The 15,746-nt window shown below is 38.2% G+C and overlaps 1 protein-coding gene across 10 annotated transcripts in view; it reads right to left on the bottom strand.

The window, feature by feature from the left end:
• NELL1 (neural EGFL like 1) overlaps window positions 1–15,746 on the bottom strand; it is a 232,316-nt gene that overhangs the window by 60,194 nt on the left and 156,376 nt on the right. For all 10 annotated transcript variants that reach the window (XM_071762643.1, XM_071762645.1, XM_071762646.1 and 7 more), the window contains one exon: window positions 219–314. In XM_071762643.1, coding sequence (XP_071618744.1) covers window positions 219–314 — 96 coding nt within the window. The remainder of the gene's footprint in view (window positions 1–218; window positions 315–15,746) is intronic.

Below are 15,746 nucleotides of genomic sequence, written 5' to 3'. Positions count from 1 at the left end.
CACTGAAGCAAAACCAGATATATCCTTGTCTCTAAAACTGTTCAATTGTTTAATTTAAAACTCGGTTTCAGTTAGGAAAAGGCAGCTATGGAAGAGTCATCTCTTCAATGAGGAGAAAATACCAAGCAGAATAAATGAGTGGAAATTAATTCTTTCTTAATTCAGCATATCATATATCTGATTGCTAAAGAATAAGGTGTGTTTCAGCAAAGCTTTACCTGTCTCACAATGACTTCCTGTGAATCCAGATGGGCAGACACACTTGTTAGGGGCTACACAAGTTCCACCATATCTGCACCCCTCTTCACAGAATGCTGAAAAATAAATAAAAAAATATGTGGGTACAATCTAGTTTTTTTAAAATAGATTGTCAGGATGCTAAGAAAAACATCTACATTCTAACCAACTACCAGAATTCAATATATTATAAATCAGTCCACCTGCAAACACAAAGAGTAATAACTGAATTAAATGATGTGAGGAAAAAATCTCAGATTACACCATAGGCAAACCACATCACCAATAAAAGACTAATAACCATCTGGAAGAAGAGATGTAAAAATACAATGTAGGTTTTTAATGGGGTTGATCTTCAGTTTTAGCCAATGAATTACGATTACAAGGCTCTGGTGATGCACAGAAAACAAACTGGTCAGCTGCTCTTAACTACTTTGTTTCTCTCTTCTATCAAGTACACTTTACTGAAATGTCTGTGAACTTGTATTTTCCTTGTTATTTTTAAGTGCAAAGTATCCTGGTTGTGGAATCAGGATGTTAAATAGGGTGAGGCTCATGACTGCAAACAGAGAAGAGCTCAACCACAAGATAAAGCCTTTCCTGAGGTGTGGTTCTTGACAGAGCAATACATAAGTACTTTAAAAGAGCATTTTTCAAATAATTACAATTTGAAACAAATCACGGATCTCATAGACTTTCTTGCAAGCCCTGTGTGGTGCTCTTCTCTGAGGAGCTTCACCAAGACATCCACTAACTTTGCAAGAAGGATGCTTGCAGTTTAATGCTGCACTTTTTTCTTGCTTTTTCTCTTGTAATAATGAGGGGAAATGAAATACTAAGAAAAAAGAGATCAGGACATGATCTGTTGTGCACTAATAACTCAAGTAAGACCTTTGCTAAGACTAAGAGCAGGCCCGAGCCATAACACACTCCCCACCCTCTCCTGGATATTTATTGAACATCACAGGTTTCTCAGTGGGTTTGACTGCACTTATCAGAGAAGTTACAATTAATATTTAAACAGCAGCTCTCTGCATCTAAGCTAATAACAGAACTGCAAAGTGTTTCCTGCAAGCTAAAATCACAGATGGAGTGTTGGCAGAGAGATGTTACAAATGCCATGAAAAGGCTTAAAGTGCTGGGTAACGGAAGAAATATTTATTTTCCAGTGCATTAAAAAGAAAAATAAAGTGAATGAAGTACTAAGCATTAAAAAAAAACATCTTTCACAATTTTTAACTACTTAGAGGCAAAAAAGCACATTGTGGTACCTATTCACTGGGTCAATTGACAGATCTGCTGTAGTCTAAATACATAATTTGCAGCATGCCAAGGAGTTTTACAGAGGATTGCATGGGAAGAACAAAAACTAAAGTGGTTTACAGAAGATGGTAGTAGAACATCCTGGTTCTTCTCCTGTAACACTTGCTGCTCATCAACGTGCACACACTATAAGGGAATTTTCTGAACTAGATCAGCTTTAAAACCAGACAACCTCTTACTATATGGGGAAAAACCAAATATGACTTAAGCGTAGTATTTTGTGTTTCTTTTTTCCATAGGAATATTTCCATGAAAGTGAAACTGTGCAGAAAGCTTAAAATACATCTGGAAAATATATGAAAAACATCATCAGACTAAACAGATTTTATCTGCAGCTCTTGAAAAAAATGTTTGCTCCTTTGTAGTCTCAGCATCCTCAGAGAAAATGCAAGTTAAAGTTTCCACCTACATTTTTTTTCAACTTTGAAAGCAGAGGCTTCCAAGGCACAGTGATACATTTTTGCATCACACTGAAAGAACTGGAAGTTGTGGCAGAGCAAATGAGGGCAAAGGAAGAAAAATACTGTCAAAATAGAAAAATAGTCAACAATATGTGTGCCATGTTGCAGCGGTAAAGATATCCACAGGAGTTTATAAAACATCATAAGGGGCATAAAAACCTAAAAATTCTTATTTTCTATAGCAGTCCTATGTGTCCATTGGAATTCATCAGAGCTGATGGGGATAGGGAGGTAAGAAGCTTTCAGTCAGAGCTCTCACACATTCTTTGCCATCATAACCAACACTGTCAACTTACTAAAGTGAAATATGTGCTTAAAATAAATCCAATTCCTAGGTCTGCACAGTACCAGGGTGTTTTCTTCTAAGATTACTAACAGAGAAAGGCTTATGAAACAGGGCTGGCAATGTATAAAAATTTCCCATTAGTGAAAAATCTGTGTTTTGTCAGTGCAGCAGCAGGCACAGCCAAGGCTGCCATGTGAGTAAGACTTTCCTGTCTGGGAGATACAGACTGGAATGCTGGCCATGGGTCCAAACTCTATCCTTTTATTCCTTCCTATAGATCTACATCAAAACATGCTTCCTGGATGTGTATCCAAACATGCCAGTAATTACTAGTCAAGCATTTTGAAATTCCCCTATCCTTGAAGTGCCATATCTTAGTAACATCAAAACCCCAATATCTGTGGAAGAACACCCTGGAAAATTGCTTTACTACAGGTTCCTGTACTGCCTGGTGCAGAAGGAATTGCCCAGGAACCAGCTTGTTACAGGGATGTCAGAGGAAGGTGGAGATGAGGAAGAAGTTGAGCAATGGCTGCAGAAGGAAAGATTTCAGCTCTTCAATTTTTGTAGAAGTTGAAAATCCTCTACAGTACAAACTGTGCTTGACTTTGTTGCTCAGACTCTGATGCGTTTGGGTCATTCTTGTATCTTTTTGCAAGAAAAGAAAACCCCAAGGAAGAGTTCCAGAATTAGCCTGCTGTTTCCCAGATGGATCTTCTACAAAGCCTCCAATAATTCCTGCACTGTAGGCTTGCAGGAAAAGTGAACAACAACCCCACGAATCTCAGAACGTAGCTGCAAAATCAAAATGTTTGTCTAAAGGCTCCTTTCCCTAGGTGCTAGAAAAAGAGCTCTCCGTACTACGTGCACTACTGATAGCACTACTCTGAACTTTAAGAATGCTCAATACCTGTAATAATAGGAACTCCATTTCAATTGCTAGTAATTTTACCAAACTTCTACTTACTTGAACTATTTTCTCTAATAATTCTGCCTCTGCCTGGGGCCTTTTAGAACATTTTATCAAAACTCATTCATTTCCAGCCTGTGATTTTTCCTTTACACCCTTAGCAGAAAAGATTAATTACAGAAAATCTCTAAATCACTTCTATACCTATGCCTTGTGAACAAGAGGACCCAACAGGGAGCAGCTCAGTGACTGTACAGTAAATCAACTGGAGTGCCCATGCTTTCATGAAATTACCTGCTTTCCTGCTATGCTTTGTTAGATGTTTTATGGGCTGTGGGATCTAGGACTTCCATAGTGGTTTATACCCTCCAAAAAACCCCTCTATTTGGGGGTGGGTGGTACGAAGGGAAAGAAAGCAGATGGGAGTGGGGACCCACAGAACCAGCAGTTACAAACCTTGATGCAAACTCCCTCCTACTCAGAGGAAGTTAACACAGGAAAGATAAATTGTGGCTGGATTGTATTTTGCTAATGTATTCCCATAAATAGATCCTGTCTCTGAAATTATTTGCAGGCTGGCAAACTTGTTAAAAAGGAGAATGGTTGCTGAATTCCCAATCAAGGTTTTATCAGGAAAATTAAGTGAAGATGCCATTAGGGTAAAGCCTAGGAGAATAAACCTTCATCGTTAAGAATTCAGTATTCTGTATGTATAAGAAATAATCTATTGATTTCAGCAAGCTTCTGCCAAAGCAAACAGACCTTTGTAATGCTAAGAGATTTCTTCCTCCAACGCAAAAGCCTTTATCGTATAAAGACCTTTCCTAAATAGACATAATTTTTCTACAGAGGAAAAGTTTTATTTTTGATGTATGTCCTCCTTGATGAGAGATCTGCAGAGAATGGAAACAGCCAAAAGGATGAGTCTTCTGGATTTGTCATTTTTGTGGTAACATTGCAGGGACAGGAGAGTCTCACTGCAGAGCTCTGGGAAGAGCTGCATGAAAGTACCCACAGCTTTGGCTGTGAAATGCTTTTAACTGCTTTATTTTCAAGACCACGATGAAGTCCACTGTTATTTGGTCAACTTCAAAGACTAAATGTGTGTCAAGTGAAAAAAGACATTCAGGAAAGGCAAGGAAGGGTTCAGACACAGATTGCCTGGGTAAACAGAAATGTGCAGCTTTGGAAAAGAGGTGGGGTAGTGGAACTATACAAGCAATTTGATAATCAATTGATGGAAAGACCACAATTTCATTAGCTGATTGAATTTACTCAGCCAAGTGCACACAAGGTCGTGGTTGATAACAATCCAACTGTGTAAGCCAAATGCCAGAATAATGAGATACCAGTTGCTGAGGAGGGTTTGGAGGACAGCTGAGAAGGTGAGGAGAAAGCACACAAAGAAAATAAGGGAGAAGCAGAGGTTCTGTTCTTTTTCTCTCTACTCATGTGTGACACTATCATCTATAAATGTACAAAACTCTTTGTGGTTCAGTGAGCTACATCCATTGGCTACAGGGTGTAACTTATTTAACACAAAGTCTGCCAAATGCCACCAGAGACCTTTTACAGCTGGCTGGAGTCAGAGAAGGACAAATCTGGCAGGAATGAACTTTGGGCAAAAGATCTGTCCTGGAAAAATTTCATCCCCCACTGTTGGAGCAGGAGTGCAGGTCAGGCTGGCAAACAGGATGAGAACACGGCTGAGACTGGAAGACAAATCCTGAGCTGGGCAGCTCATCACCCCTTGTGAGTGGCTTCCAACCTAATCCCTGCTTGAGATTTCATGTCTGCTATGTATGAGTCATTTCCCAGAATCACATAATGTTCAGGGATAAAAGGGACCTCAAAAAATCCCTCAGGTCCAACCCCCTGCCAGGCCAGGATCACCTGTAGTAGGTCACACAGGAACGTGTCCAGGTGGTCAGTTCAGAGTCTGTAAATCTCAGGTGTTCTAACAGCTGATTGTAAAGGTGTTATTCCTGATTTATATTTCTAGAGATTTGGCATATAAGAGGTATTTTACAAACTCAACTGGCATAACTGCCTAGTGTAGTCAAAATTCCAAATCCTTGTAGTAGAGCTAAATCTGAAGAAAGATCAGTGAACCCAGAATGAAGCTTTGGAGATGAGGGTTTTTTTCAAAGCACTCAGAAAAGCATGAAGGAATTCCTTCACATTTGGAAGTCAACATATAGTAAGGGTGAAGAAAAAAGGGCAAACCAGAAAAGTACCAGGAAGGATTATAAAAAATAATAAATATATCAGGAAGATGTTATGTTGAAGATATTGGATACAGGCACATGGTTCATATGTGTGTGCATATATTTGCACACTATATAGTATTTATCAAAGTGGTGAACTAATCCTGTAGAGTTTGTGACTAGACTGATGTACTCACTGCTCTGTCATACAGCACTTCGAAAATTCAGATTAAAGTGGACTGAGAAGGGTGAGCATCCCTCTCAGAAGGCACTGGACTCTTAGCACTGCCCCTTCTCTTTGCTGTTACACAATTTTAAACTCTTTTGGTGCTTGGTGTGTTGCCTGACTGATCTGCAACCAAGTGGTGGCCATTTGTACTCAAGCAGCAGGCTGTGCACCTGGGTGCTTTCAGGGGGAGCTGAAGTGCTGTTTGGCTGGAGATGAGGGATTTTTTTTGAAAAATGAAAGAGCTCCTCAAAATTAGTACAATGAATCACGGTGATAAATACTCATAATTTCTTTTGTATTACCCCAGTGATGGAATTTACTTTTGAATGTGTAAGTTATCCACCTTGATTAATGCATTTCCACCTAAAATCTTTTCTAATGAACAAACAAGCTATATTTTATAAAATTAATTCAGAAAGCACACTGAATGGACAGAATCTACCCATTCTACTGGTAAAAAGACATATATGAAACACATATTGGTGTCAAGCTTATTTCATGGCTCTGAGAACAGATATGTGACAATTTTCTAAAACATATACACAACAGATCAATACAAGCAGAAAGAGACAAACTAATATCATAAAATTATTGGGCCAGTGATATATTACACTTTGGAAAGCATCTCTCACATCCCTAGATGATTCTGTGCTAAATAAATACACTCATTGCCATTTCACTGCCCTGCTTCCTCGAGGAATATTTTTGGTTCACCATTTTAAGGCAACTGCAGCTGTCTGCCCAGTAATCTAATCCTAAGCATGACAAAAGAGAGCAGGATACTTCTTCCACAAACCAGCTGAATGTCATCTTTCAAAATTCAATTCAACAGCTAAAACTGTAAAACCAATCAGAAATTTACTTTGAAAAATGGCATGATATTATTGGAGTTTTTCTCTGCATAACATCAATGTGCTTATTATACTCTTTTTTTTTTTAAGAAATGGGTATAAAAAATTGTATTTGCAACCAACAAATACTAGTTCTACATATTTTAATTTAAATCTCAGAGGATTTATAAAAACAAATCAGACAGAAGAACACTTTACTAAAAACTACAATCACTACAATGCAAGCAAGAGAGGGTGTGAAACTTCTGACCTGATTCCACTTTGGCTGTGCTACTGGGGCTCACAGTTTCTTTAGAAATCAGTTAAGCTTAATCAATCTTAATTTAAGGATACAGAAACATGTTCCAGAAGCACAATAGAAGCATTTTCCCTTGCCTGATCTATTATCACAATGTTAGAAAGACCTTGATTCAAATCCCATTGAACTCCTTGAAAAAAACTTGAATTCAATAAACAGTAGGTGCAACCTCAGTTCTCTTTGACCTTAGTACAGTATATGGAATATTTAGACAAGGCAAAAATAGTTTTCTAGCAGTGTGTTTTTTACAGTTCTCTGCTTTTAGTCTTCCAGTTCCTACAAATAGACTCCCACAGACACACTCAGCACAGGACTAGCTGTATTCTACCCTAATGTAACAAGCATCCAGCCTCTGAATTCACTCTTCTTGCTTTACCCTGTAGCTCTGATGGACACCTTCACCAATAAAACACAACTCTATTTACCTGTAAGAAACATTCTGTCTCAGTGTGAAAGACTTACTCTGTGTTGCTTAATGCAAACCTACCCAACATCCTCAAATGAGTGGTCTTAAAAACACCAGAATGTTCAATAACCTGTAACAATAATATGTCTAATGTCAATAAAACACCATTTTATGGTAGTTCTCTGTATGATGAACTCTATCTTTTGGAATTGTAAAGGAACTTCATTATTTTCAGTTATGGCTGGGAGAGAGAACCTTGCTTGGGTGCAGTCACAGCCTCTTGAGTGTTATATTCAGCAGTATTGGTGTGAAGGCTGCTATTACATTACTGCAAACAAAACCAATGGAACTAAAAGCAAATACTTGTTTTGATGGCTGCATAAAAGATGCAGGAAGTAAATCAAGGGATTATTGATAGCATTTAGCTGCCCAGTAGTGACATTATTAGGATGGACAAGAACAAAACACAAAAGAAAATGGCAATAGGTTTTTCTGGCGTGGATCAAGGATATGTAAAGACAAATAAATTAAACACATTACAAGAACTTAAGCAGTGCATCTTAAAACAAACACAAGAAATGTAGGTGTTTTCCCTTATTCTCTTAATACTATATTCATGGCATGCTGCAATTACCAAACTGCAGTGCTATCTCTGAAAGCTTTTTCTACTGGGTTTTTTGCATATTCTTTTAAATCTCCCTCATTTTGCCAAGACACTCCACCCAAAATAAAATGCCCGTTTCAAAGCACAGTTGCATTCTGTTGACTGGAACCAGAGGGATGAGATCTGCAGTTCCAAAGATGAGAATCCTCTGGCCACACAACAAGAAGGATTTCAGTACACGAAGCTTCCAGAGCTCACCCCTGACACCCACTCAGCTCTGGCTCCTTATCAAGAAAGATGCCAGGTTAGATACAGCCCTTTCCCCAGAAAAGAACAGATCTTAGAGTTAATTTCAATTTACAATGTTTCGCTTACCTTGCAGTCTTTAAAAGATACAGGTTTGAATTCACTAAAGACACTGACAGGAAGGCAATCAAGAGATGAAAAGCCCTGGATCCCATCAGCAATGCCCCAGGGCATTCTGGCTCAGTTAAATCAAGTTTATGTAGGGGAAAGAAAGAATAACAAAGAAAACAACAAAAAGAGAGGGTGGGAGGTGCTGAAGAGGTGGAGAAAGAGGGAGTCCAACACAGTGCTGAAACCACACTAAATAAGGGATTCCCTTAAGTTTGGGTAACCTTTGCACTCTTCTACAATTCTTCTGAATTGGATTGAAAAGAAAATGCAAATAACTTTTAATAAAACACAACCTCAGTGCTAAGCTGTATTCTAAATCAGAAAGTTTTTCAGTAGCAGGAATACTACCTCAAAAGCAGAGTTTTCTCAAAAAAGGTGTAGATTTTTAGTAATTTTTTTTTATTTTCCCAGTGGCAAAATCCAGGTTTATCTCAACATCTTGTTTTACCTAAAAGAACCTCACCGAGTAAGTTTTATCCTGAAGTGAAGGCTCAACCAGAAGAAGAGAATAAACTCAAATATTTTGACTTCTCTGAGAGAATCACCAGATTTTTCAATAGGGAACAAAAGAAACACTGAAACACAATACTGCTCTCTCCATTGCAGAGAAATTTCATTCTAAAGGCAGAGATTGCTTTGCTCAAGCTGCTATGACAGCAGGTAGGATATGTATCACCATCAGCCTTATAATCATCATAACACTTTGCTTTTACATAACTCTTCTCATCTCAAGCTTTTACACATTATGAACAATTAAGCCTTACAACCCCCCAGTGAGGAAGATGCATTAAGAACCTGAACCTGCCAGGCACTATTTCACAACAGTTAACTACAGAAATATAATTTAATAAAGTACACATCTAACAAGTAAGTGCAGAAAAGCAAATACAATCTTTGTGTGTATTATCTGTGGCTAAGCCAAAAGCATTTTAGAAACCCAAGGGGCTACACTCTCTGCTAGACTCAATTAGTAAATCTGCATCAATTTACCCAGTGACTAAGAATTTACCTTATATTTTTAAGCTACAAGACTCTAAGGAGTACATCTCAGTCACAGTTTATAAGACCATACTGCTGACTTCTGTCTCTTTGCATACACAAACTCATGCAAACGTTTTAGCCAGTACCTACAAAGTATGGACTTCAGTTTCTGCCCTCTGTTCCCTTTATCTGCTCTTTTTCTGCAAAGAGCTCACTGGGTATTAACATGTAAGGGAGTGGTAAAGGGAAAGGAAAATGAACTCAGATCCTCAGTTGCTTCTTAGAGAGCAGTGAGACTGTGGTCAAAAATCTGACTGCACTGATTCTGCCTCAGATGCTCTGAATTTGCCAGTGCCTGTCCCAGTGTCACAGGCTTCAAGAAATTAAAGTACTGAAAAATATCCATGCCTGCTTTGAGTGTGCCTTAGAGGTGGTGGAACTTTTCAAGAGCAGTACTTAAAGCTTGGTGGGTACTTAAAGCCAAAATTGTCTTCCCTGATGCATGCAAACCATTCCAGATAGTTCTGGTTTGTCTCACAACCTGATAACAGCACTTCAGCAGCACCACTGAGCATATGCTGTGTGGATTTTTTCAGTACTTTAGATTCATTTAGAACAGTAAGGTTTAACATAAACATGAAATATCCTTCTTATGCTTCAGTCTGCTCAGGGTACACAGTATATTCCTAATGTAGAAAAATAAAGCAGCATAAATGGCAGCTGTAATCCTTCCATCAAGTACAATGTGTGCTCCTAATGGAATATGTTTTCAAAACAGATTTCCAGTGCTCCCTTATTACAATATCATTTTACAATGTTTAGTTTGCAAAAAATGACTCCAGGATTACTTGCTATATTGCTTGGCAATGCAACATTTAATTTTATGGTGCATAGAATGCATTTCTCTTAACAGATGTATCAGTTCCCTGATACCATGACTAAATTGCTTCCTATCCATTAAATGCTGTGTGGGGAACTAACAAAACTATGGTGTTTGTTTCTGTTGTTGTGGCACACACTTCTACCTGCTCATAGCATCATGCTTCTCTGAACAACAGCAAATAACTGGTTGCTCAGGTCTTAGTCAACTTGATCGTGTACATACCATGTATATTCTTATATATATTTGGTGGTTATACACAAAAAGTGTCCCAGCCCTGCATGCTAAAACACATGAAAGTTACAAGTGTGTTTGTAGATAAGAAATTAATAACAAATAAAGAAATTATACTACTAAAAAGTTTTCCACAAAATAAAACTTAGTATTTGGCTTGAGAGAGGTTAACCTCCTTCCCAAATCCAGGTTAAGCATCCTATTTAATCCTGTCCCTAAACACGAATAATCAAAATTTTTCTGTGCTTGAAAATGTTGTAGCAGAGAGAACATGAGTGAATTGCAACATTCCCTAAGTAAATTAATGGAAAACCACAAGCCTGTGTTTGAGAGTTCTTTGAGATGAACTCACACAGCCACACAATGGTCCCACTGCTGTGCAGTCCCTGGCAGACATGTTGCAGTTACATGACCTGATTTTTGGAAATTCTTCCCTATATAAGTTGTGACATGAAAGAAGGTAAGAGTCATTTAATATTTAGCTTTCCAGCTGCCTGCTGTGAGTGGCTTCTTTTAGAGAAAAGTGAGACAGTTTGGCAAAGAGGTGCAATTTCTGCAGGCAAGTGTTTCTGTTCCCAATATCCCTCCTATCCAGGGGTTGTGCAGGATGGTGCCAGCAGCTCTAGCAAATGATGAGCTCCTGATTTTATAAAACACACTCTTAGTGCCCTTCAATCATTCCATTCAATGCTGCTTATGGAGCTTCAAGACGTTTCCCTGAAATCTCTGTTGAAATAATTTCAGACAATGTTCTTAGATATACAAGTGCCACCTTGAACAAGCAAAGAAGCTGCAAACATGAATGTGTTCCCTGAAACACATCAAAAAATAATAGAAGTGTTTTCAGTGAGAATTAACTCATTTAAAATAGTAAGGTTCAAGCATCAACAGGCAGCTACAGAGGTAATACGTGAAGATTAAAAGAAAACTTTAGATTATGTATTTATGCAAAGGCATATTCAAATATTTCAACACTGTGAGCAATCAGAATCTGGACTAGAAAGGCAACTACTTCAGGTCATCTCTAACATACACTGAAAAAGCAACTAAAATTGTGGGGTAAAGATGCTCCCTGAACAGCTTTTCAAAACCTTATGTACTCTATTGCTATGCTGTTGGCTGTTTTACTTTTTTCTTTTTTTCCCAGAAACACTCTCAGTAAAATTATTAGGTGTGTTTGTTCTACACTGGGAATAATACTGAAGAGTGAAATGAAATAACCTCTTAGAGTGTTAATGATCTTAAAGATCTTTTCCAACCTAAATGATTGTATATAATCCATCATTAATAGCAAACAAATACTACTGCTCTGGGGTAACATATGGATAATGGTGTCCTGTTGGTACTTAAACAGAAAACTTTAAATAAAAAGATACACTGGACAGAAAACAAACTTGTAGTTACAATGGGTAGCTACAAGTCCTGTGTGCACCAGATCTGCCATGTCAGGATTTCAAGAGCTGACACATTATTATGAAGCCAGAATTCTGGTGATCATACAGGTACCATGTGGGATTAAAGAAGTGATGAACAACAGTGCTGAACCTTCCCAGAGAGAAACCTACTGCAAGGAGTGCACAGCCTGATGGCTTTGTGGTTTCTCTCTTCTGAAAGACAACCCAGAGTCTGAATTCATCTGTTCATCCACAGAATAGTTCCTGTCAGCAATAGGACAAGAACCCTCAGCCATGCCTGTAGCATCCTGCCACAGATTATTACATCTATCTAAAATCAAACTTTTAAATTGTGGTCTATATGGCACGTTAGCAAGCTCTAGGGGGTTGGAAGGAGATAATAAAATATAGGGCAAAATAAAGATGGTGAATATTTTATGGTAGAGTATCAGGTACAAGTAACACTGGGATCTTGCTATTTCCATTAAAAAGCTCTGCTTTTTCAGGATCCAAAACCACATTTACTTAGTTGGCTGGCACCGGGGCATTTAAATACACATTAAAGACATTAAGGAGCTGAACAAAGATACTTAAAGGAGAATTGATTTTTGTTGTTTCTAAAAGAAACATAAAGGAATAAAATACTTGTAGATCAGTTAGATACTCAAGGGAATTCAGCCTAGGTCCTCCACCTATTGCTTTGTGTTTTCTTATTGTTGAATAAATCAACAAATCCAGCCTCACAATACAATTTTTACAGTGACTTATGTCTACCTTTATCTGGACTGTGCCACCAAGAAAGCACTTCAATAAAATGGGAATTTTTCTCAGAGCTGCATATGAAGTTTGGTGAAGCAAATGAGATTACAAGGCTCACCGTGTGCAAACTTGTAAGTAATCTGTGTCAAACCAGAAGTGTTGTGACAGACCAGAAGCATGACAAATAAACAAGGTATCCCATGGGAACAATAACACTCAAAACATCCAGGCAAAATGTGATATTCTTCACTCATGAAAAAGCAAAAGATCATACTGCAGGAATACAATATAACAATCTCCACAATAGTCTGGCTTCAAAGATACACAGGGGTAGTTTCTCCAAGTTGAATTATCTTAATCCTATTGATAAAACTCACACACTGCACTTTGGTACTTTGGTAAGGTATGGTGTCCCCAAGTAGAGCTGTAGCAAGCATAGTTTCATATTAATAACTACAATTTGATGCTGCCAATACTCCTGAGCAGAAGAAAAGTTCATATTAGGACCTGAAACTATACCAGATACATTATTGTATTTGAAAAGTGTTATAATACAATTCATGTCTTACATTTGCTTCTTATAGTAAGCACCTCACTAAAACAAAATTTAAATTCAAAATTTTAAACAACCACCCCTTTCATGAAATCCAACAAGGCTGAAATCCACCATAGGAGCATCCTGATTATGCACCAAGATCATGCAGCTCAGGTTTGGAGAGGCAGAGGTTGTCTTCTCTGTTATCCTAATCCTTGGGTGTTCTCATCTCAGGAAGAAATGTGAAGATGCAAACTGATGAAAGGAAAGCTGAATGGGATCTCAACTGGTTTAGAACAGAATTGTAATCACATCAAGAAGTCTTTCCAAATCCTCACAGTTTTTTCCTTTCTTTTTTTTTTTTTTTTTTCCCCCCTGAACATTCTGTGGCTCTACCTCATTTGTTACTACCTTGTATGTATTCTTTTTAAGTAAAGTCTTCATGAGACTAGAATGTGCCTACTGTGGGCCAGGGAGGGAAATTCTGAAGCCAAGATTTTGCTAGAGGAATTGTTTGAGAAGTCATTGGAGTGAGAAAATAGATCCACTGGACAGTTACTCAACATGGAATTTTTGTTTCCACTTGGCCAGCATCTGAGGTTTGCCATTTGGACTAATCAGCATCTTTGGAGGAACTCCAGATTCTTTAATACACTGAAAATCCATTCTGTTGTTTCTCTTGTTTTAAACAGGCAGAGGCAAATACTGCATTATCATCAAGTGCACTAATTGATCCAAATGCAGTGTAAACTAAATTAATGGGGCTGGAAATGCTGGAAAAATTAAACACAGCATTCTTAATAAAGCTGAAAATAGCTTAATAAAGCTGAAAATAGGATCTAAGCATCCTAAGGCATGTTTATTTCTGTTTAAATAGATGTCTTCCTGTAGACTGTTATCAGCTCAGCAGGAGCCTTACAAGAGAGGGATTTTTCTAATCCTGTGCATTTTAAGTTAGGTTTCTGTGAAGTTCAGCCTGCCTATAAAAGCTGCTGCCAGTCCATGTAAGAGCCATAACTGATCTGCAAAGTCAATCTTAACCTTTCTCTCAAAAATAGAAATTTGCTGACCCTTCTTTCCAGATTGTGAGTTACTGCACACAAAAGGAACACATCTAAAGGAACAAGAAGGAATCAATCCTCATTAGAAAGGTTTTCCTTTATTTAAATGAATTGTGGAATCCTTGGCTGGCAGCAAGGCACTGATTCCATCTTTCTGCTCTGTTGCTGAAGAGGGCCTGAGCATCAGAAGAGTCATAAGGGACAGAGCTGGGTTGAACACGTGCTACATGAGATGGGAGAGGGCAAAGCACCCCAGACCCAAGTGAGAAATGGCCAAGAGGACTCTTTGAGTGTTCTTTGATTACAATCTCATGAGCTGTTTCTGAAGAGAAGGAATATCAGATGGGCTTCGAGAGGAGTGAGAATCTCCAGCAGAAAACTTGGAGTTTTGCTCAAACTCCATGGAAGAGAAGGGGTAAATATCCTGCATTTCTCTTTTCCCAGAGTTTCAGGAAGTAATACAAAGCAAAAAGGAACAGGGGAAGAGGAAAGCAAATGAAATGAAATTGGAGTGTGTGAAAGTAAGAAACTGAAAATACACATAAAAACAGCACCTCCAAATGCTTTAATTCTGATTGCAAACCAATCACTGGAGAAATGGAATACTGTTGGCTACTCATCTTTTAATATTTAAACTTTATAAATCAAAGAGAAGTCCCTCATGGCTTTGAAAGGCAGAAGAGTCCCAAATAGGGAAGAACTAACCTTCAATAGCTAAAACTACAAAGACATTAAGAGAAAGTCACCATGTCATTATGCATATGTTTTCTTTATTTGTACATTATACCTTATAGCTGTTTCCATATTCTGACTAAAAGGTGATGAGATGAAAAACAATGGTCCTGACTCTGTTCAGAATTATAATTCTCAACTGTACAGATTAGAAAAGGTAATATTTTGCTGTAAAATGAAGGGTAAAGATACTGTCCCACTACTTCCAGTACTTACAACTCATTCACTCCAGTGACTACACCTCTCCAAGACATTTTGTAGCACAGACATGAAATGTTCATGAACTTCAAACTGCCAGTACAGGTGCACTATCAGGTAACTGAAAAAGAGCATTCTGCAGGTCTGGTGAGATTAAGAAATATCAGCCCCAATGAGAAACTCCTCTGACTGCTCTCCCAGATAAGCATCTGAGTTGGCAGAGCAGTCCAAGCCATAATCCTTTTGAGTCCAGAAGGCTACTCCATGCTGTTGTCTTCCTCATTTATGCCACTGGCACATCCTCAAAACAGACAAAGCACTGTTTAGTTAAAGCTTGGCCTTTTGCACATTTAATGATGGCCACAGATGCAAGGGGTGGCAATCTAAGTGGAACAGTCCTGTACTAAAGCTGGCATCATCTATTTCTAACATGTATCACAGCTTTTCCCCCAAGCCAACTGCAGCTCTGATAAGTACACATAGCACTGGTGAGCAAAATTTAACCCCTAAATTCAGTTTCAAGTGAGACAGCAATAAAAAATATTTCAGTTGAATGGAGAAAAGCTAATTATCTAGAGGAACCTACAGTGCAGCTTATTCTCTCCTAGAAGAGCTGAAAAAAAATTACCACCCATTAGAGAAAAATGTTTAGAAGTGAGGGGGGAAAAAAAGAAGTGAGGGGGATGCTTGTCATCTTCTGAAGTCCAGATCTGAGATTTAAATTAAGCTTTTCTTCAGGGTTC

The sequence above is a fragment of the Heliangelus exortis genome, chromosome 18, assembly GCF_036169615.1.
Source record: "Heliangelus exortis chromosome 18, bHelExo1.hap1, whole genome shotgun sequence".
NCBI classification, from domain to species: domain Eukaryota; kingdom Metazoa; phylum Chordata; class Aves; order Apodiformes; family Trochilidae; genus Heliangelus; species Heliangelus exortis.
This window is presented reverse-complemented; position numbering and strand designations above follow the sequence as displayed.